The sequence below is a fragment of the Vipera berus genome (assembly GCF_964194415.1).
Source record: "Vipera berus genome assembly, chromosome: 2".
NCBI classification, from domain to species: Eukaryota; Metazoa; Chordata; class Lepidosauria; order Squamata; family Viperidae; genus Vipera; species Vipera berus.
In genome coordinates, this window is record NC_138203.1 from 167897531 (window position 1) to 167920020 (window position 22490).

At 41.0% G+C, this 22490-nt stretch overlaps 1 protein-coding gene across 1 annotated transcript in view; it reads right to left on the bottom strand.

Annotated features, from left to right (window-relative positions):
• Positions 1-22490, bottom strand: part of XYLT2 (xylosyltransferase 2) — a 47490-nt gene that overhangs the window by 21965 nt on the left and 3035 nt on the right. Inside the window, exon 2 of the mRNA XM_081321626.1 lies at positions 3335-3806. Within this exon, the coding sequence (XP_081177752.1) occupies positions 3335-3806 (472 nt within the window). The remainder of the gene's footprint in view (positions 1-3334; positions 3807-22490) is intronic.

Consider the following 22490-nt stretch of genomic DNA (forward strand, 5'->3'; position numbering starts at 1 on the left):
GGAAAACAAAAGGAGAAAGGAGGAGCAAGGCCAGAAGAAAGGAGCTAAAAGGAAAGAATGCTCCTGGGACCCTCATTAAACGTTCCAACCGGGGAACTCCAGGGAAGCAAAGAATAATCTTTCAGTTCAGGAATTCAGTTTGTCTCTAAGGTATAGGTAAAAGTTTTTTTGCCAAGAATCTGTGATTGGATCTTTGATTTACTGTAAAGTGTATGCTTGTTACAGTCTTTGTCTATGATGACTACTGTCCTGTTTCTGAGGATTACTGTATCTGTGCAAGCCAGTTATTATACCCTGGGCTCTTTGAGCAGCAGAGCCCTTACTACACCTTGGATCTCTCCCAATTTTATATCTGCTGTGACTGCTTTTTATGGACGATTCCCATCTTTATTTTTAGCAGCTCTCTATTTTTATCTCTTTTGCCACAGAATGTTTAACTGCATAGTTAAAAAAGCAGGCTTACATTTCCTCTGTACTTCATAAAGGTTTTTTTTAATTATACTTTATAATTATACTTTTTTTGACCTAACTGTCATATCAGAAGACTGATTTCCTCAGTCAGACATTTACCAGAAGGAAGCTACAGAATGCATTTGATTTATTTCATTCCTTGTGTCCCATATCTTTTTACATTTGTGTTTGCTTGGCATGCCAGTGATGGTGCACTTATGAAACGTGTGTCAAATGTGACACGCCAAAATGTTTTGGATGACACACCAGTGTCCACCAACACCTGACAGTAACTACTCTTGAAAGCACACCCTGTTCCTGTGCAATTTTCGGAGGCTGTGCCAGAATGTGGTGTCTCTCATGCAACCCTTGGACCCCCCAGAAGTTGTGTGAGAGGGACAGGTTCTTGCAAAACTCTGGAGCCTTCAAAAATCATGTGCTTTGGTGCAGTTTTCAGAAGCTGCCCCTTCAATAACTAAGACCTTGTGCGACCCAGAACAGCTTTGGGTAGGCCGTAGAGGCCTGTCAACAGAAAGAGAACACTGCCCGAAGGTAAATGGCAAGTGGCCATTCCTGGGGAGTGCTGGACTGCAGGGACAATTGCCCCTTGGGGAACAGCGTGAGGCAGCCTTTTTGAGTGGCACCAGTGGTGCTAGGGCTGAAGTCGAGACCTTGACTTCTACTTCTACTTCTCCCCTCAGGTCCCTGCTATAGAGTAGAGGTCCCCAACCTTTGGGGCGCCGGGGACCAGTTCCGTGGAGCAAGGTTTTTCCGTGGACTGGAGGGTGTGTGGTTTTGTATGCAGCCTGCATCCCACAGATGGGGCTTTGCTTGTTTGCGCGGCCCGGTTGCTGGCATGCTGCGGCCCGGTACTGGTCCACGGACCGGGGGTTGGGAATCCCTGCTATAGAGCACTGCATGCCAAAACAACCAGACGTAAAGCCCCCCCCATCGCTCTGCTGAACACTTAATTCCCACAGCACTGTCTCACTTCTCATCTTTTCTCCTCTTCTCCTCTTTCCTGCTACCTTCTCCTATTAGTTTCTTATGATTTATCAATTGTTGTTTGTAACTTATGATTCATTGTAACTATGAATATGACTTATGACCTATTACTTGTACACTGTGAGCTTATGCACCGGCGACAAATTCCTTGTATGTCCTCTCATACTTAATCAATAAAGTATTCTATTTCTATTCCTATTCCATTCTATTTTCTAGTTCAGCCTTGGAGCTACTGCCAAGTGCTGCTATTCGGGTTGGTCTAGATGGGGGAGACAGAGAATTGTTTCTTCTTCTGGGTTTAAGAACTCTCATCTCTCACCCTCCAGATTCAACTCTGCTGCTACCCTAGTCCACACATATTTGCAAACATGGGTTCAAAAATGCCTCATGACACTCAGTACCCAGGATGAGGCCAAGAATGATCGTCAAGATATGTCCAAGATTTAACTTTTTGGATTCAGAGGTTGTCACTTTGCTACATTTTAATTTTATTTTTGCCAAGTACAAAGTTTAGAGAGTTCTACCTTCAATTTTTAATGATAGATTTTGGGGAGTTGGGCCCTTATCTTTTTGCAGATATCGGGCCTTAAGGAACAAGAATGTTCACCCTTAAGTTCAGCGAGAGGTCTGAGAACAGGAATGTCTCACAGCAATTACCACATACTAGAAAAAAGCGGGAAATGGGGAAAGGAAATCATGTTGCACACAGCCATTCTGGTTTGTCTTGGTTGCACATCTCAGGGATTACTGACATTTGAACTGTTCCTAGTAGAGGTGGAAGATCTTCAAGCTATTTTCAAATTCCTCTGCAAGCAATTCCTTAGGATCTGTCTGTCCCTTTTTTCAGAAGGACGCTAGATGAGGCGGCAGAAACAGCAGCAGTGTGTGTGTGTGTGTGTGTGTGTGTGTGTGTGTGTGTAAAAGAATGTAACTCTGTCATAAGCCATCTCATCACTGCCTTTTCTCCACATACCACTACAGGTAGTCCTCGGCCTATGACCACAACTGAGCCCAACAATTTCTGTTGTTAAGCAAGGTAGTTGTTAAGTGTGTTTTGCCCCATTTTACAACCTTTTTTTAACCACAGTTGTTAAGTGAATCACCACAGTTAAGTTACTAACACGGTTGTGAAGTGAATGTGGCTTCCTCATTGACTCTGCTTGTTAGCAGGTCACAAAGGTGATCACATGACCCCGGGACACCGCAACCCTCATAAATATAAGTCAGTTGCCAAGGGTCTGAATTTTGATTACATGACTGTGGGGATACTGCGATGGTTATGTCCAAAACAGTCATGAGTCAATTTTTGAGTGCCACTGTAACTTTGAACAGCCACTAAATGAATAGTTGCAAGTCAAGGACTACCTGTACTTTCCCCAGAAAGATAAGCTTTCCTGATTAAAAGTCTTGCGGCATTCAGACTAACCCTTTCCCCTTTTCTCCCCACTTGGCTAGTTGGCAACCTCTCAGACGCTGAAATAACATCAGTGGAGCAACCAACCTCATTACAAGTAGGATTCATTTAGTCAACAGAACGGCCTTAATTGGACAGTCTGTACCTCCTTTAATCAAGGAGTCTGTCACAGGTTATTATGTTGGTGGCCACAGCTGTGTGACACAGCAGATGTTCTGAATGCAAGAGGTCTGCACTCCAAGGGATGGCCTGGGCAGGAGGAGGTGAAGGTTCCCAATCAGCAAGGCTGGGACAGGACTGTGGGCTGGCATCCCAAGAGGAACAACTCAGGTGTTGGTAAATGGGCCTAAGCCAAGGGGCAGCTGCACTCCTAAACTGTGCATATGGAAAGGATAATCATCCCTGTCCTGATATAAGGCTCGCACACTCCCACTCAGTTCATGGGGGACAATTCTCCATTCTCACCTGAGAGCTGGCACTGCCGTGGTACTGACCGTGGCATCAGGTTTCCAGCTTGGTGCAGGCACACCACATTGGCAATCTCCTGCTGACACTGCTTGCTGCTAGCTCTGGCTAATGCAGACAGAGCATCTTTGCCTGTGATTTCACACTTTGGAGTGAAGTTGTTCTCCGTAGGCTGCGGGGCCCCTTCCACGCTGCCAGTGTCTCCGTGCTGGAACATGGCCAGCTGGGCATCCCTTCTAAGCTGCGTCCGGTTCCTTCGGCTGGAAGTATCCAAGTAGACTGGCAGCTGGAAGCTTGGTTCGTGCTTCACTGTGACGGCCCTCACCACTTTGGCAACCAGCACGCCAGGATTATCCAGACGATTCTTCCACCTTTCGTGCTTCCTGTTCAAGCTGCCTCGCCGGCCTGCAGAGCTATCTGAATCCTTTGACCCATCACTGTTTTCAAGAAGCTGGGGTTTCCTTTGCTGAATCTGCTCCGGTTCCATCCAAGAGAGAGAGAGAAGGAGAGAGACACGAACACAAAACAGACAGGATGGAGAAAGAATTAGCTTGAAGACAGTTCACTTAGCTACTCTGCTGTGTGTTTTCAAGCAACGTTTTATTTTTCCAGATAAATATTCAGTCTGAAAGTTTTACATACCTCATTCATAATGCATCCTGTTTAGTACAGACAATGGAACAGGGAAAATAATAATGGGCACCAATATGAATTTGTTAATCGTGTCCGTAGAACAACCCAGGATTAAAAAATAGAGCATTTGCATCTACTATCAGCCACTACGATGTCAGAACAGCAGAGTAAGGCTGGAGAAGCCCACTTTAAAATCCCCCCTTCAGCCATGAATAAATGCAGTACACGCTTAGCTATTCATGACATGAACAGACAGCTCACAACTGGCATTGCAGGTCTGCAATTGCTCTCTAAGGTAGGTGACTGTTATCCCCATTTTATATTAAGTAAAATGAGGCAAAATGCTGTGTGGCCCTGGGCTATGCAAATAACGGAAGATATGAAGGACAAAAGTGGGTTTATAATGAAAAAGATAAAAAATGTAATGTATTTTGATGTAAATCAATCACAATTTTATTCAGATTTAGACAAATGTTGAGTTTCTTGCATGAATGAGGGACTTATGGGCTACAACCAGATGCTTTGCGTGTTCCGTCCAAAACAAGTTCCATTCAGCTGAATATAGCAATAGCAATTACACTTATACCACACAAAGGATTACATTCTGATTCTAGAACATATGATTTATAAATGTGTTCTATCTTCCTGAACTATATAGCCCTGAGAAGATAACTATCAGTCCAAAACCTGAATAAAAACCATCAAGCTTAAGTGCCTATCTGCTGAACCATATCGGTTTTGGCATTTCAGAATGGAAGGGCTCATCTACATACAAAAATGTTGAGAGAGGAGGAGAGCATGTGGCTTTTAAAAGGGTTGTCGTCAAGGTTGACTCAAGTAGCATTGTTGCCTGGGAAGCAATTAATTCTTCTGTCTGGAGCCCCCCCCCACTTTAAATTCTTCACTTGCACAGGAATGGAAATTGTCTCTGCCCATGTGAGCACAATCTCTGCTGGTCATCCTCCTTCTTCACTGCCATCTTTCAACTTACCAATTCCCATTAAAAGGCTTCTACCGCAAGGACTCTAAATCTTTTCTACCTCTTTCCAAATAAGGGGAAGGTAAAATCATCGGCAAGGCGATAAACCTCTTGGCTAGAATCCAATCCTTTCCCTTTGCTAGGTGCTATCAGAGAGCTTCTCTCCACCTCCCTTCCTTTCTTCCTCATCCGTGTAAAGATTTGGGTGCTGATGGGAATCTTGACCTCTTGGTAGACATGGGATTGTCTTCCCTAAGAAGGGAATTCCCATATGTGAAACAAAAAACCTAACCAAGCAAGAAACAGGATGCATTGATGAAGTGTCAGTTCATCAGGCAGCCACGGTGTATAACTGTTCAGTGTCCTCCACCTAAGAGGAGGCCATGCTACAGTGGTCCAATTGGAGCTTCTGACAGCTACTCCTCATGTTCTGCAGAAGGTTAACATATGAGTATTTTCCCCACTTTCCATAGAAAGCAGCATGTTTCTGGTGGGTCACCTTGACCCTGCTTCAGCCTGCCTCTGCAGTTGGTTGGCACCAAGATGGAGGCTGTGCTGTGAGGACATCTTCTCAGTGAACAATAAGAGGGGCATCAGAGCAAAAAGACTATGTGGATGAGATGGACTAAGGATGACAAACAGAACACATCTCTTTCTAATAATACTTCCATTCAAAATTATATGTCCTGACAATTTTCATCAAAGGTTTTTGAGAGGCTGAAAGCATAGAGCCCGTTTTGTGCAGTGTTGATTTTCCATCCTTTGCTTTACTAGAATCTCTAGACAAACTGTTCCTCTTTTCATCAATATCCTGTTATAAAAGTCTAAACTGAGTCTCAAAAGTACGTTCATGAAATAAATTGATGGGTTTATCAATTTATAGGTCCAACGAATACCACTCAATTTAATTGGGAATTGACACCAATTCATAGCACAGATTTGCCTTTTCCAACCTCGTGCAATCGGCTTTCTTGTTGTTATTATTATGGCCCTTCAAATTTGCCCTGATTTGTGATGACTATGTGGAAGGTCTGTGCAGTGTTCTTGCCAATACCGTGTCATTTTCCCAGGTTGAGTGACAGTGAGTAGTCCAAAGTCACTGTTTTATGCAGGGCCAGAAGTCAGGTTTCCCTGCTCCCTATCTAGTATATTTAACCACCACACTGTCTCTCTCTCAAAGCAACTTTACTTTGTTGATCTGATGAAATTTATATTCTCTGCATAAATGGAAGGTACCAGATTAAGGAATAGCATGTGGGAATGATTTTGGGGGAAACAAGGAAAAGCCACACTCTAGACCAGGGGTTCCCAACCCCCGGTCCGTGGATTAGTACCAGGCCGCGGCATGCCAGCAACCAGTCCGCACAAACAAGCAAAGCCCCATCTGCAGAATGCAGGCAGTACACAAAACCACGCACCCTCTGGTCCACGGAAAAACCTCTCTCCATGTAACTGGTACCTGGTGCCCAAAAGGTTGGGGACGTCTGGTCTAGACAATGGTCTGATAAGTGAACTTAAGAGGAGAGATGCTGAAAATGCTTCAGAAGGGATTTTCCCCTAGTCTTCAGGAGAATAAAAATGAAAGAAAGAGGGATATTTTCATCTCTTTCCTTGGAACATTCTGTTATTGTATGGACTACCTTGAAGGGCTAACAGTCTGTCCACCCATTGCTTCTTTTCGTCAGATATCCAGTTCTCCTATAATTTTAAATTGCTCCAGTGAAATCTTCTACCTGATCTTGTACCTGTGCCCTTCTTTCTGCTTATAACAAAAGGTCAAAGGATAGCACCAAGAAGCCTAAATTCATTTTTCGGATGTGTGTTCCTTCAAATCCACCTTGAAACCTGATGACTGCCTGGACAAATCCATGGAGTGACTGTTCATGAAAGAATTTTAGAAATGGATTATGACTGCCTCTTTCCTAAGGCCGAGAAAGAGCAACTGGTTGAATATTACCCAGCTGTCTTTGTGCTGAAAGCAGATCTAGAACCATGGTCTCCTACTATCTAGCCCAGTGACTTTAACTATTACACCAAGAGGTTCTCAAACTAGCTCTAGGGCTGCACAAAGCTTTTAGCAAGGCACTTTAGTGGTAGTCTCATCTCAAATGTCTTCTGTGCAACCCTCCAAATAATTTGCAGTCTTAACCGGTACTTCTGAAACAGATAGGCTTAATATTTAGTACTGTTCTTGGATACGGAGCCCTGATGGCACAATGGTTATAATGCAATTATTGCAGGCACACTCTGTCCACAGCCTGGAGAGTGCAATCCTGACGAGGGCTCAGGATTGACTCAGCCCTTCATCCATCCAAAGTTGGTAAAATGAGGGCCCAGACTAAAGGGGGCAATATGCTGACATCGTAAACCACCCAGAGCATGCTGTAAATCACTATTATGCGGTATATAAATCTAAGTGCCATTGCTATAATGTCCATCACAAAAATCTTCCTACCATTCCTATCCTAACAGTTTGGGACAATTATTTTTATTGCTGGTTGATTGATAACTGACAAACTGGAATCTACAAAAAAAGAGCGAAGGGTTCTAGTTTCTTTTCTCCCCTTTTCTGCTTCGCATTCCCATTCTATTGTAGCTACACAGTCATCCTTAGACTGCTGGGCTTATTTTTCCCTCCTTTCCTATCCTGCAAATATTTTCCCTACTTTTGCAATCATCAATGTTTCCCCGGAGCATGGTGATATATTCCTCTTATTTCTCAGCGGCCCCATTTTGGCTACAATCTTGTTGGCGCTCATCAGCTGACTTTGCTATTAGACAGAAAGATGATTAGATTTGAATTCATTTTAAATAACAACTGACTGCAAAGCTTTTCATACAGTCCCTCCCACTCACTGTTTTTTAAGTGTGTGGGAAGATGGTTACTTAGGCTTACAACTCTGATAGCTTGTACAAAGGGAAAAAGAAAAGTGTGCTGCATCCCAAAAGCAACATGACGCCACTTCCATTCCCATTTTTCACAATTTGTTTTTAATTTGGCTTGCATGCAATTGGAAGAAGGAGGGGGGAGGGATCAGGTTGTGAACACAGAACATTCTTCAACCACAAGAGTACATGCCTAACACTGGAATTGACTGAATCTCAGGCAGTTGGAAGGCTGATCTATAACTAAATGCACTACTCCATTAAGGATACAGAGACAGTTATGAAATTGTACTAGGAAGAAAAGGCTTTCCAATCCTCACGTCAACCTCCTCTGCACTATTTTTGTATGCTGAGCATTTACACTGAGCTAGCATAGTGTAAAGGGGTCCATGCGTGCTGGGAATAAGACAAATTTTCTTTGCTTGATAGTAATGATTTCTATCATCGGAACAGCATCCTACAAATGCATTATCCTGCTTCAGTCAAGATAATAAGTATTCTGAATCTTCCCTCAACCTGGTGTCCCTCTAGGTATGTATAGATGCACCTTCCAAAAATTCTCAACTATTAATGTCCAAGACACTCCTGATCTCAACATGCCTAGAAGACACCAAGGAGGGGAAAGCTACTCTACCGTTTCTCTGGTTTTGCTCAGTTTGATTCACAAGACCAGACTTGTATGTAATTGAAGGGACAAAATTACCCAACTGGTTTAACCATAATTTTGAGAAACGAGAGCACCCTGGAATAAGTTTAAATAGAAAGTGAATGTGCCAATAAAATCTGCTCAGTTGACACATTCTTGTACAAACATTGGCACCCATGCTTATAGGGGATTTGAAATATAATCTCCTTTATTATACACCTTTATGATTAAAAGTCATTATTACCTTGCTTGATGTCCCCTCAAGGGAAAGTGCTTTACTTAAAAAAGACAGTTGAATAAAGTATATCTACTCCCTCTATTATTGTGGCCTTCTAACCTCTCGCACTCTTTGCTCTTTTTCAAGCCAATTACTTTAATACAGGTATCATTAAATTATGCTGCAGCTTGTTATTACAAGAATCTAAGTATAGGTAAGTATTAAAAACCAAGGAAGAAGATGCTAACAAAGCAGACTGCTTAACAGGTGAAAAAGAGAATTCACATTCTAACTTTTCTATTTTGAGTCACCATGGATGGTTGGACATAGGTTAACTCTAAATATTTTTGAATTACAAGCTTAAAATATCAACATCCATATACTTACCATGATATGGCCAGAAGTGACCATTTCTGATCTACCACCATCACCACCATACACAAACTAATGGAAAACTGTCCTTTTTTCTTAAAATTAATTTGTACAGTTAGGGCCAGTTGACATATAAACAATTTTGAAGCTACCCCTTCTAAGTGGTCAGCTGGAAGGACAATGTGTATCTGGAAAAAATGACATCATTTCATAAAATACCATTTTAACTACGTGCTTTCCACCTGGAAGAAAATGCTTTACTGTCTTTTGTCCCAGCACAGACCATTGATATGACAAACTCATTCTATAAATACCTCTGCCTCCTGGGATATTACTTATCTATTATACTTTAGTGGCAACCCTGGGTTTAGCTTTAAATTTATAGTTTCCATTTCAAAAATATCCAAAGGGTTATATCTGATTCAAGCTAAACTGATTTTGTAAAAAAAATTACCCTAGTAAAAGGGAAGGATAATAATTAAATCTTAAATCTGGATAAACTGTGGTCATAAGAATGTTACAGAAACCCACACAATCTGAAAATTAAAAAGTTATATGGTATTATCATCTCATTAAACTACTTTTCCTCAATCTAAATGTGGAATTCTGGATGTGGGGTTCTTCAGACAAGGCAAGGAAAGACTTCATCTGGAGTCTGTTACTCTGGAGGACATGAAAATTGGCCAAGGCTTCACTACCCATTGACACTGACTCAAGCCAGTCACTCTACCTATATTTATTACTTCATAGGTTCTCTAACTGTGACATTCTTATCTACTAAGTCAGTGCTTTTCAACCCATAGTACATGAACCACTGGTGGTACTTCGGTACCTGGCAGGTGGTACGCGTACGACGGGTTGAAAAGAACTGTAAAAAAAAAGTGTTAAAAAAATGTAGCGGGAGGATGAGCTAAAGCTGTGGCAGCACTGCACAGGCTTGTGGGAGAGTCAGCTGGAGCTGCAGTATTGCCCAGGCTCTGCTAAGTGCCCAGGATCAGTTTGGGACTCCAGCTGATTGGCGCTTCCGGGAGCAGAGTGCAGGCTTGGGCAGGAGGAGTCAGCTGGAGCTGCACTGGAAAGAAAAGGATGAGGAGCGGGGAGAGAGGAGAGGATACAAAAGGAGGAGGTTTTGGTGGGAAAGGGAGAGAAAAAAAAAGATGGGGAAAGAGAAGGGGATGGGGAAAGGGAGATGGAGAAACGCATAGCCTTGGGCAGGAGTCAGCTGGAGCTGCACTGAGGAGAAAAGGAGGAGGGGAACAGAGGAGAGGATACAAAAAGAGGAGGTTTTGGTGGGAGAAGGAGAGAGAAAAAAAACGATGGGAAAGAGAAGGGGTGGAGAAAGAGAGATGGAGAAGAGGAGAGGCATCTTTGAGACAAGTGGAGGGAGAGAATAGGATAGAACAGTGCAAAGATTAATGTCTGAGAAACAGGCACAAGTTTCCCATTAAAAGTGTGGTAGGAGGGTATACAGATAGTCCTCAACCTACAACCACAATTGAGGCCAAAATTTATGTTGCTAAGTGAGAAATTTGTTAAATAAGTTTTGTTCCATTTTACTACTTTTCTTGCCACAATTGTTAAGTGAATCTGGTTTCCCCATTGACTCTGCTTGTCAGAAGGTTGTAAAATGGGATCACATGACCCTGGGACAATGTGACCATCATAAATATGAATCAGTTGCCAAGCATCCAAATGTAAATCATGTGACCCTGGGGATGCTGCAATGGTCATAAGTGTGAAAAATGGTCACAAGTCACTGTTTTCAGTGCCTCTGTAAGTCACAAAGCGAACTGTTATAAGGCAAGGACTACTTTATCACTTCCCCCCCCCTTTTTGGTCATGTTTTTGACACCTTTGCTAGGCGACTGGTGGTACTCAAATATTGCCATATCCTAAAAGTGGTACAATCTGTGAAAAGGTTGAAAAGCCCTGTAGTAAATGATAGATGCAGAGTCTATTCTATAAGAAGCATAGCCAGAGAATTAAGTCTTTATTTGATCTTCTCTATTATAGTGCAAATAACTCGAACCTGATAATTTGGACTTATATTGAAGTCTTCACATGTATAACAGCACATGTGAAACCTTCCTCACTACAGACGTCCTGCTGCACTCCTGGACAGCCAGCTGCTCTTCACAGATGCCACAATGTGGAAAACTACCTTTAAACTACCTTCATGGCATGGGTCAAATTTACTTGAGGAACCATCTCATCCTAGAGGTTGGCCCACCTGGGCTGGCAGAGAAGGCATGGTGCAGGCCCCGTCAGCCAGGGAATTCTGGCTGGCATGGTCCAAGAGGAGAGCCTTCTTTGCCATTCCTCCTGCCCTTTGGAACATCTTGCCCCCAGGAGTGAGGTCAGCTCCGATCCTCCTGATTTTCCGCAGGAGCTTGAAGACCTGGCTCTGCCACTTGACCTGGGGCTCCAGTAGGGGAACCTCATGCTTGAAGTGGTGGACCGATTAATAACAGATCCCACCTGCCCCTCCCCATGCTCAGCTTATTCCCTCCCTCCCATCCTTTAGCTTAATTTATAGCTGATAATTTGTATTTTTATAATGTTTTAACTCTTATTATATTCATATTGTTGTATTGTTTTATTTTTTTAAATATTGTAAACTGCCCAGAATCACCTTGTGGTTGAGATGGGTAGCAAATAAATAAAAAGAAAAGAAAATAATAAAGAAAAGAAAAGAAAAGAAAAGAAAAGAAAAGAAAAGAAAAGAAAAGAAAAGAAAAGAAAAGAAAAGAAAAATCAGCTTGTGGTTGAGATGGGTAGCAAATAAATAAAAAATAAAATAAAATAATAAAAAATTAAATTAAATTAAAAAAAAAGCTGCTCACAATAGCTCACGGGTTGATTTCTACAACTGTTGAACAAGACTGGTTGTGGATTCCAGAAAAGCTTATCCTAACCAAGATAAAATATGGAAGGATGAAAATAAATGCCAACCAAATGAGATACACATGCCACAAAGTACACTTCTGATCTATTGAAAACAATGCACTAAAAGCCAAACTAGCCCATAGTGTTTGCACCTTTCTGATTTTCACACCGTCCACTGAATTTTTAACATTTCAATGATCAAACCGATCAACTTGTCCTACAGAGGATTTAAAAAAAAAATCAGCAGTTCTGTTTTCTAAACAAGCTTAACACAAAGATCAAACACTTCCTCAGGTTTCTACTTCAAATGTGCATCCTACAGAGATGCTAGAACAGGCAGAGATAACAGTTCATTAGTCACCAGCCGGAGCCATCTGTTCAGGGATTTGCAGGCCTGTTTTCTCCACTCAGGAGGTGAAAGCCAAAGAAGGAGACAGGCAAACAATGTAAGACTTGCTCCCCTTTCAATCCACGCATCCCGACAAGCATCCTTGCTAGGAAGAAGACAGTTCCATCTTTTTGTAAAGTAAGGAGCTTCCCTTTCAGCTTGGGCAAGCAAGGACCTTGTACTTTGGATCCACAGAATGTATTCGCCTTAATTTCTTTCTAGAACAAAACTGTTTTATTCAAATACTTGAATTCCTGGTAGGATCTGTGCTAAAAGCTTTCCTTTCTGTATTCTTGATTGCCTTCTGGTGATCAAGCTCATGGCATCTTCTTTTTGAAAAAAAAGTGCTCTTCAGCGCAACACAAAAGTGCCTTCAATGCAAGGAAAGACAAGGAAAGACCAGCTGTAAAAACACCTGTTTGCTGTTCTTCCTTGTTCCTCTTGTAAACGTGGCCTGCCAAGCATTAAAGCTGGGCCTTCTAAACAGTGTCTCCAAACACAGCTGTAGGCTGATCTTTTCCCCAGAAGCTCTTCATGTGAACCATGACTGGCAAAAGCACATCCGTCCAGGTTTTACACCTGCTACCAGCTGCCAGTTAAGGAATTCTGTAGCTCCTAATTGCTGCATTCATTAATGCCAAAGAAGTCTCTTCTGCTTGAATCACAAAGGAAAAGAAATACAGTGCTGCAGATTTCTGGGCTGGCGCTGCCTGTGTCTGGATTAAATGTCCACCCCCCCACCCCTAAATCCCCTGCTTGCTCCACCTCACTACACTAAAGGGGCAGCCACACATTCTTCAAAAGCAAAAGGAACTACAGAGCATCTTATACAACCTCAAGGCATCCAGAGGCTCCAATCTTGGCAGGCAACAAGAAAAATGCTATTACCGCTCCCCAGGTGGTTCTCATGGCTCTGCTTCACCATCTGTCACAGCTCAGATTCCTATACCTGTAGAACAGGTGGACTGCGGATGTACTTGGCCATTCATTAGAAGACAGATTTCTTGGTAAAACATAACATGATACTTATGCGCTTATATACATATCTCCCAGAAAACAAACTAGTCGCCATCACAGTAGTACACATCTAACAGGGAGTCAAGAACATGAAGAGCTGGACAGCATCTGGTCTGGACATAATCCACACTGACTGGCTAAAGAAACTAACAGCATTCATGAACACTTAGCAGCATAGAGCAGGGCTTTTCAACCTTTTCACCCATTGCGCCCCTTTTAGGGTATGGCGACATCCGAGTACCACCAGTCGCCTAGCAAGGGGTCGAAAACTTGATGATCAAAAAAAAAAAAAAAAAGGAAAAAAGTGATGAACTACAGGTAGTTCTCGACTTACAACAGTTCGCTTAGTGACTGTTTGAAGTTACAATGGCACTGAAAAAAGTGCCCCCCCAAGCCACAGCTGAGCAAGACACCTGCCTGCCTGCCCGGCTGCGCTCTTCCTCCTGTCAGAGGTTTTCATTGTTTTGAGCATTTCTGTTGAGGATTGGCAGCGGGGGTGGGGTGGGGGGTGTTTGGTTTCTATTCCCCCCCCCCGTATGCTGGGTGGTTGCAGCAGGTTTTGGTCACTTCACATGATCCTGGGACACTGTGACTGTCATAAATATGAATCAGTTGCCAAGCATCTGAATGTAAATCACAAGACCCTGGAGATGCTGCAACATTCCAGCTGATCGGCGCTTCTTCTGGGCTCAGCAGAAGCACCAGGATCAGTGCCCAGCTCCAGCTGGAGCCTGGCGCTGATCCTAGCGCTTCCACTGAGCCCTGGCAGCCCTACAGCTCCAGCCGTCTCTTGCTCAGGCTTGTGTGCTGCTGCCACCAGTTCAGCTCATTCCCCTTCTCTGCTACCATTTTTCTAGGATGGTCGCGTACCACCTGCCAGGTGTCAATGTACCACAGGCAATATCCGTACCACTTGTTGAAAAGCCCTGGCATAGATGAACTGGCTTTTAGCAGCTGGCTTCTACTGGAATATCTAACACAAGGAAGGGCAGTGCTGATTATGAAAGAGCCCCACAAAGGAACATCACTTTCTTTTTTTTAATAGGTTTTATTAATTTTTTAAAATTACAATCTTTAGAGCTTAATAGACAACATGTTGTCGGGGTTCACATATTTAACATTAGTGTCTTTAATATAAATCTATTCAGTACTGCATAATCCAGTATTCTTTCTTTGATCTTCCTTTCTTCCCCATGTTTTTCCCTTTTCCTCTCATTAAACAATTACGATTCTTAGTACTATTGATGTATACAAAATTAGATATAGTTATCTTCATCATATTTTACTAATATAGAAATAACAATAATATTAATTCATAAATCAATATCCTGTTGTTCATGCTCTTATTAAGTTTGATTTCCCATCAGTTTTTAAAATATCTTTTCAGTTATGATTTTCTCAATATTAATTATATTTATACAGCTAAAAAAATTGATTCATACCAATCCTCCTATTTTCAACTTTCCCATATCAAAAGAAGAAAAAAAATGCTATTTTAATTCTAAATAATATCTTCCATTATAAAAATCTAGTTATATCTAACGATCATCCGTTCTTTTAATCATATTCAAACAGGTATATTAAAGAGATAGTGCCCCCTCTGATAGATGAAATTCTCTGTTTTTTAAGTCTATCTCTCGCTTTCTTTTTTTTTGCCAAGCAGCTTTCCAGGCCAAGGCAATTAAATTGCCCAAGAATTTTCTTTTTATTTTTGTGAAAGCTGCTTGGCATGAGAAAGACAATTTAGGTAAAGTATTTTTGGGGAGGAACTCTGCCCATCCATATTCCCTAGACATTTCCGTTGCCCGCTCTATCTTCCATTTTCTAGAATCTTCTTCCTTGTCATCAGGTGTATTTTGGAGAAAGGAGTAAAGGTTCTTTTGTATTTTCATTGTTATAGATAGGTCTTGCAGTATTTTATTTGTGTATGGCAGTCCATATTTCCCTTCTCCTATCTCCTCCATCTCTAAGTCCATTTCTTCAGTTTCACCCTCTGATTTCTGGTTTATTTGTTCATACTTTGTAGTCGTTGTCTGGGAGTTTTCTAGTTGTAGCTTCAAGTTGGAGATTTGGTCCTCATCTAGGTTATTTTTAGTCTCTTTATGGTTTCTTTTTTTGTCCTCTTTGTGTGCAAGAATTGTTTGATGAATTTGCTGTAGCATAGAGAGTATTTCCTTCTGAAAGGGATTTGTTTTTTCTTGAGGCATCATTTCCAGAAATCCTGTAGTATCACCAGTCTCAGTAAGACTGGAACAAAATTTCCTCTAGTTTTCTGGTATTTGTATATAGCCTTTATAATCCAATCCTAATAGCAATATTTTATATAACCCTTTCTCTCAAGTATCCTGAAAATTATCAGTCAGACAAGGTTGTAATCCACAATGTCCCCAGTGTTCATAACATTCAACCTCCCTGCAGCCAGACATATTCAAAAATCAAATTTTTCTTTCTCTCCCTCTGGCTCTTGAGATTAAAAGTCCAAGCCCAGTAGGTATTTATAGTCCATGAAGGTCAGGATGATAAATATGCCAAAATATTTTCCTTTATTGCCAACTGTTCTCTCTTGAGCTGAAAGTCACCAAGCAGTCAAGGAGCTAGTTATAGTGCTGTACTCAAATCCACCACTAGATCTCATCCAAAGTACATTGTCCACTGTTAAAACAAATGACTGATGTCTTATTTCTTATATTTCATCTCAATAGCTTTTTCCCCAAAGGGAAAATCTTAACAATTATCTCAGTTCTCAGATTTATCAAAACTGTAGTTCTGTATTACTTTCATTTCAGTATTGTGTATTTCTGTCCCCCATACAAAATTTAAAACGCCGCTTCCGTTCACATCCAGAGGTTTTAAGCTTCTTGGGAGACTTTCCCAGATAATTCAGTTGTAAAATAGTAAAGAAAGGATCAATATTCTCACCAGTACAAACATGCTGTTTACGATGTGCTTATTAAAGCTTTTGTTCTTTGGTTGTCAGCAGTTAATGGCCGGCCGCAGCGGTGTGGCCGGTCTTTCCCCTGCCAGTTTAGAGGGTTTTCTTGGATCGAAGGGAGAGACCAACGTCTCTCTGTGATTGACAAGGCACCCCTCCTTCTTCATCGCCTCTTCGGGGTGACTTTAGGCCCTTTTTGCTCCTAGCAGGGCAAAATTGGTCACGGAAGGCAGAGCTCTGCCTTCTTGGGTCCCGTCTCACTGCAATGCAAAACCGGAAGTCTGGGAACAACACTTTCTAACTACCAGCCAATAACCTGCCTCCACACAACATGGAAAGTCCTACTGGGCATCATAGCTTTCATATGGGCACAGCTCAGAAGAACATTGGGAAAAACACCAGGGGCTCAAAACGCCAGTTGTTCACAGATACAGCAATTGCCCAAGATTCAAGGTCTAGTAAGAGTAATCTGAGCAAAACTTGGATATACTATAGGAAAGCCTATGGCTCAATGCCATACACATGGATCTGTGAATACCCTAGGTTGGGGGAGAAGCTCCAACAGATTCCAGGAACAACTTTGTCATTCTCTGTCCAGAAAAGTGCTAGGAACAGCTAAGGTAACGTGCACAACCCTCAAACTCTTCTCTGGTATAGGACCCGAGATTGAGGAAGACTCTTCTGCATAGGGGTCAGAAGAGATTTTTTTATTATTATTAATTTAGAAATTTTCAACATAGTAAAAATATACAGACCCAAGAAAGGACATAAGAAATTAAACAAAGAAATAAAAAAGCATGCTAGTATGCCTTCTGCCCTCCTATCTATCAAGTAATTATCATCTTAAGCTTTCCCCCAATCTCTTTGTCCTTTTAAATCTCCAAGTCCCAACATTATCAATCTGATTTTTCTTGTTTCAACCAAAAGTCCCCATAAGGTTTCCAGTGTTTCCGAAAAGCCTTTTATCATTTTTCCTCTGACCAAACTGGTCAGCGTCGCTATTTCTGCAAGTTCAGGTAAGTTTATAATCTAGTCTTCCACTGTAGGTCCCGTATTTCATTGTATCTCTAGCTTGTTGCATACACAATAACGTAAGGTGATACTTTTTAAAATACTGACTTCAAGTGGGGATAGGAATAAAAGGGTTTAGTATCTAAGACAAGGAGAATGATGGTAATTTAAAATATAACCAAGAAAATATGGCTTATATATTATTCCTAAGAAAATCAACATTTTATTGTTTCATTCTTTGGCTCATGATCAAAAAGGGATCCCTCTTCCTTTCCTCTTTTGTTTGCACAACTAGACATTTGAGGGATGCAATGCATAGTATCTGGGGCTTTTTCCAGACTGATCCAGTAAGCAATAATTTTTATAGTAATTACTTCTGTTCTGTTCTACCCAGCTCATTCGTTGTCCCAATCCCCTGGCTGCGAACATAACTTTCCATATGCCTGCCACTGTCCCTAGTCTGATGTTGATCTATGTGTATATAAACAGAAGCTGAAAATTAAGTTCTGTCATGCAGTAGCCAACATTTGGGCACATATTTTGATCCATGTCACATTTTATTTTAAATGAACTCTAAGAACAGTCAAATACCATTGAATAATGGTACGAAATGATTTCTTCTATCATATTCACAATTTTTTGGAGATTGGGCTTTAAGGATATTTTGAAAAACCAACAGATTTATTTACCAACAGATTCATTCAGATATTATATTTTTTTGTGTGGATTCTACCTAAAATGTACTTGGGTTTGCCAGAAGAGAAACTGAAGCATGTACAAAAGAAGGTTTTGTACACAAAAGAATCACAGGCCAATCCAATGTTGAAAGCAGGGATCCCGAGATCAGCTACTACCATATATCAGCTGGAACCTAAAGTTTAGCAAGGAAATGCAGAAAGCCTGGCTTCCAGAATTTGTATTTCTTTCCACAGAGATGTCACACTACCTAACAATAAAAGAACTGCTAATCCCTTCTCTGGTTATTCCTTTCTGTGCCTGAGAGAGTTTTTAGAAGTTTCAACCTACAGACTCTAGATAATTAAGTCAATTCTCACCCCAGCCATTACATGTCTCTCTGAAGCTTCAATCCCCCCAACTACAAAATACTGTAAAAAATAAATAAAGCGTACGAACTGTGACTGTTCCACACCCTAGCTACCCCAAAAGCTAAAGATCCTCCGCTTCTGATTTCTGAAGCATTAGCAATTATTATCCTCAGCCATGAAGGCTAAGGGAAAAGGGACTTCCCTGAGTCGCAGATTATGTTCTGAAACAGCACATAAGCTGCTTTTTGGTGAGTTACAGACTGGATGAGAAGTTATCCAAATTCTAAGTCGAAATGTAAGAGTCTAAAAAAAAATCCTTTTCTTGTGGGGGATGGAAACAGTTTTTACTCAAATTGTATAGAATGAAGAGCAACACTCTTCACCATTACATGATTCTCCCTGCACATTATGTCAGGCACTCACCAATTTTAAGAAGAATTTTGGTACTTAGTAAGTTTAGCATTTTAGAAAATTCCTTCCTGCTGCCTGCTGGATTTTCTGTGCTTTAGTCTGGAGATACCAGGAGCAAGTATTCCAGGCTTGCCCCAAATATATGAACTGGAATACCAACAAAGTACAGGTAGCCCTTGATTTACGACCACAATGGAACCCAAAATTTTGTTGCTAAGTGAGGTATTTGTTAAGTGAGTCTTGCCCCATTTTACGACCTTTCTTGCCAGAGCGGTTAAGTGATTGCAAAAGATGATCACATGATTCTGAGACACTACAACCGCTGTAAATATGAGTCAGTTGCCAAGCGTCTGAATTTTGATCACCTGATCATGGGGATGCCGCAGCACTCGTGTGAGAAGCAATCCTGTCACTTTTTCCAGTGTCGTTGTAATTTTGAACCATCACTAAATGAACTGTCGAAGGTCGAGGACTGCCTGTATTAACATGTAATTGTTGTTTTTATATAACCAGTGTAGAGGTGTTGAGGTATCTTGTTAAGACTGAATTGTCCCCGCTCTTTTTTTGGAATGCTCTCTGTTCAACATGTCAGGTTGTAAAGTTAATGCAATTTTCTAATTTCCTTTTAGGAGACATTCATATATATAAATAAAATTAGCATAAAATATTCACAGAGATGTTTCTCATCTCTCCGATTTGAACTCTCAGTGGATGTTTTAAATAAAACAGTGCAACCAAGAAACACTTCAAGCAACTGAGGACCCCACAGCTGGAATGCAACCATGTTTACTTTGAAGTGCCACATGAATTTAAAGGACTTTATTTCTTGAATGTATGCTTTAGAATGAAGCCTGTTTACATTCTATTTCACGTTGCTTTTTAAAAGAACATCCTCTTGTTTCAACAATGGAACTATGTATACATATATGCTATATTGGTGACTTATAAAGTATGGTGGGTTTTTTTGCAAATTAATACACTTCCTAGTAGTTCCTTTATACGAACAATGTACAATCTAGGAGAAAGACACCACTTACCACCTCATCCCTTACCATCCCATCCCCAACCCACCATGATGATATCTGGACTCTTTAAGTATTTGTTAAATGCAACATTCTGGAGCAGGGATGCATCTCCCTTGCTCCTGATCCTCCATGCCCCCTCCATCATGATTGCTAGCAACAGGGGCGGGAGCCATCCTTACTGCTTTGCTGAACGCTGACAGTAGTTTCCTGCTACAGGCAGTCCTCAACTTACAACAATTCATTTAATTAGAAGTTACAATGGCACTGAAAAAAGTGACTTATAACCGTTTTTCACACATGGGACCGCTGCAGCGTCCCCATGGTCACAGGATCAAAATTCAGACACCTGGAGGGCCGTTGCAGTGTCCCAGGTCATGTGATCACCCTACCCGCCTTTCTGACAAGCAAAGTCAATGGGGAAGCCAGGTTCACCTAACAACTGTGTTACTAACTTAATAACTGCAGTGATTCACTTAACAACAAGCGCAGGAAAGGTCATAAAATGGGACAAAATTCAGGTAACAAATATCTCGGTTACCAACAGAAATTTTTCTACTCCGTTGTGGTCATAAGTCAAGGACTCCCTATACACTGGAAATGAGAAAGCATGAAAGGAAGAGAGTTAAGAGCTCTAAAATTAAAACAATGGAAACCTCTAGAAACTCAGCCCCACCCATGATATTGATGTGGTCCCACCCAAGGCACAGCTTCCGGGCCTTCCACTGCTTTAAACGATTGCTTTAAAAAGTTCATCTTCTTTTCCTTTTCTTCCAGAACTCCTATTTCTGTTCCTGAACAACACAGCCCACAACAGCTTCCAATTTCACTCTTAAGGTAGGCCATACAAACACTACTTAAGCAAAAGCCTTTGTCTTCAAACAGAACTTGAAGAAATCAGGAAGGGCAGCAGAATTTTCGGAAAACAGAAAACCCCAAACTGTTGCTTTAAAAGGCGTGGTTTGAATGACCCGTTTTGCAACTAATTGTCTCTTTAGGGAGTCACATAGCGCTTGCAGGCAACCATTGATGCTTTCATATGTCACAAAGAGATAAAAGGTGTGTTGGGAAAGGCTGGTTTCTTTTTTATATTTCAATATCAAGATGCACAAAGACTGCCGCTCCTGAATCTTCATAATACAATCAGTGGGATTTCTCCTGAAATAAAGGAGCCATGAATTGGGAGTTCAGTTTCAACTGGCAACTGACTTTTGGAGTATGACCAGGAGAGCCTTTGAATTCTTCACTGTTCATTCAAGCTGCGCTCCTCTGTCAAGTACAACAGTAAACTCCATTAAGTTCAAGAGCACACACACTTAAGACTATAGTATCACTTCTCCAACTACTATCCAACAGCCCCCAAATCAATAGGTCATCTTGCTTGCAATTGACTAAAATTACATTTTAGGATGTAATTGGCTTAATGGATATTTTTTCCAGAGAAGCAGTAACTAAACACTGGGAATTTATTTTTTGTCAGAAGTCCCTTAAGGAACCATCCAATCAAAACCTGATAAAATCATAGCAGATAAAAGATAAGCCTCTAATTTATTTACATAACACCACCCTCCCTGCAAAGAAAAATAGAATCATCATCTTTTGGATTAATTATTTTATATGCACTGTGAATCACAGTTCTATATTGGCTTGATTAAATCTATACTAACTTCTCTTTTTTTAGCCTGTTTTAATTTACATGATAATGTAGCTACTGCATTTTTCAAAAGAATACTGGGTTGGTCAATAAAGTGACTAAATAGAAATCTTAGGAGGGATGGCTTCCATGTCTTCACTTGAATGAGAAGACACATAAACCCTTTCAGATAACAAAAATAAATTACGGTATTCCACAATCTAAAATATTTATTTCCTGCTTTTATAAGTAACTCAAGGCAGCCAACACCCAGACAATACTTCTTCTTCCTCCTATTTTCCCACAACAACCCTGTGAACTAGGCTGACCTAAATCATCCAGCCAGCTTTGAGACCTAAGGTGGGACTAGAACTCACAGTCTCCCAGTGTCTAGGCCAGCACCTTAAGTACACACAACCTTTAGTTACCAAGTTTGAGAAACACTGCTTTAGAATATTCTGACGTGTTCAACAAGATGAATCACAACAGTAAGTAATTTTGTTGTTGATATTAGGGTCCGCTAAAAGAAAAAGAGAAAAAAACCAGAAAGCTCCTGAGCATCTAAGAAGAAGAGGTAACAGACGTGAAAGCAGTTCCATAAAAATATTTTCACAGAAGGATCAATACAGAAGGATTTGCCAGCCATTTTAACAGCTCCATAGGGCAAATGTGTCTCTTATTTGGTAGAACACTGAAAGTGACCCTCTAGCACAGCAGATGGCAAGACACCAAATTGGACTTTTAAAAAAGCTCTAATATTAAAATAACAGGCAGACTAGATGAGTTGATTTGAGAAAGCCAGCATATTTTGGACATAGCTCTTGCCCATGCTTGCTAGGACTGATGAAACTTTAGCCCAAAGGTTGCCAGGTTGAATATTACTTTTTATCACATTCTTCTGAAATAACAGTCTTAGGGGAGCTTTACTGTAGGATTGTTTAGTCCAAAGTCAATTAATTAAGCCCAGAGTGTGAAGCATATATTCCCCAAGACTGCCTTTTCAGGCCCAACCAATATGACTAATTTACCTTTTGTATAACCTACTTAACTTGTTCTCTAATTGGAAGATCCTTGACC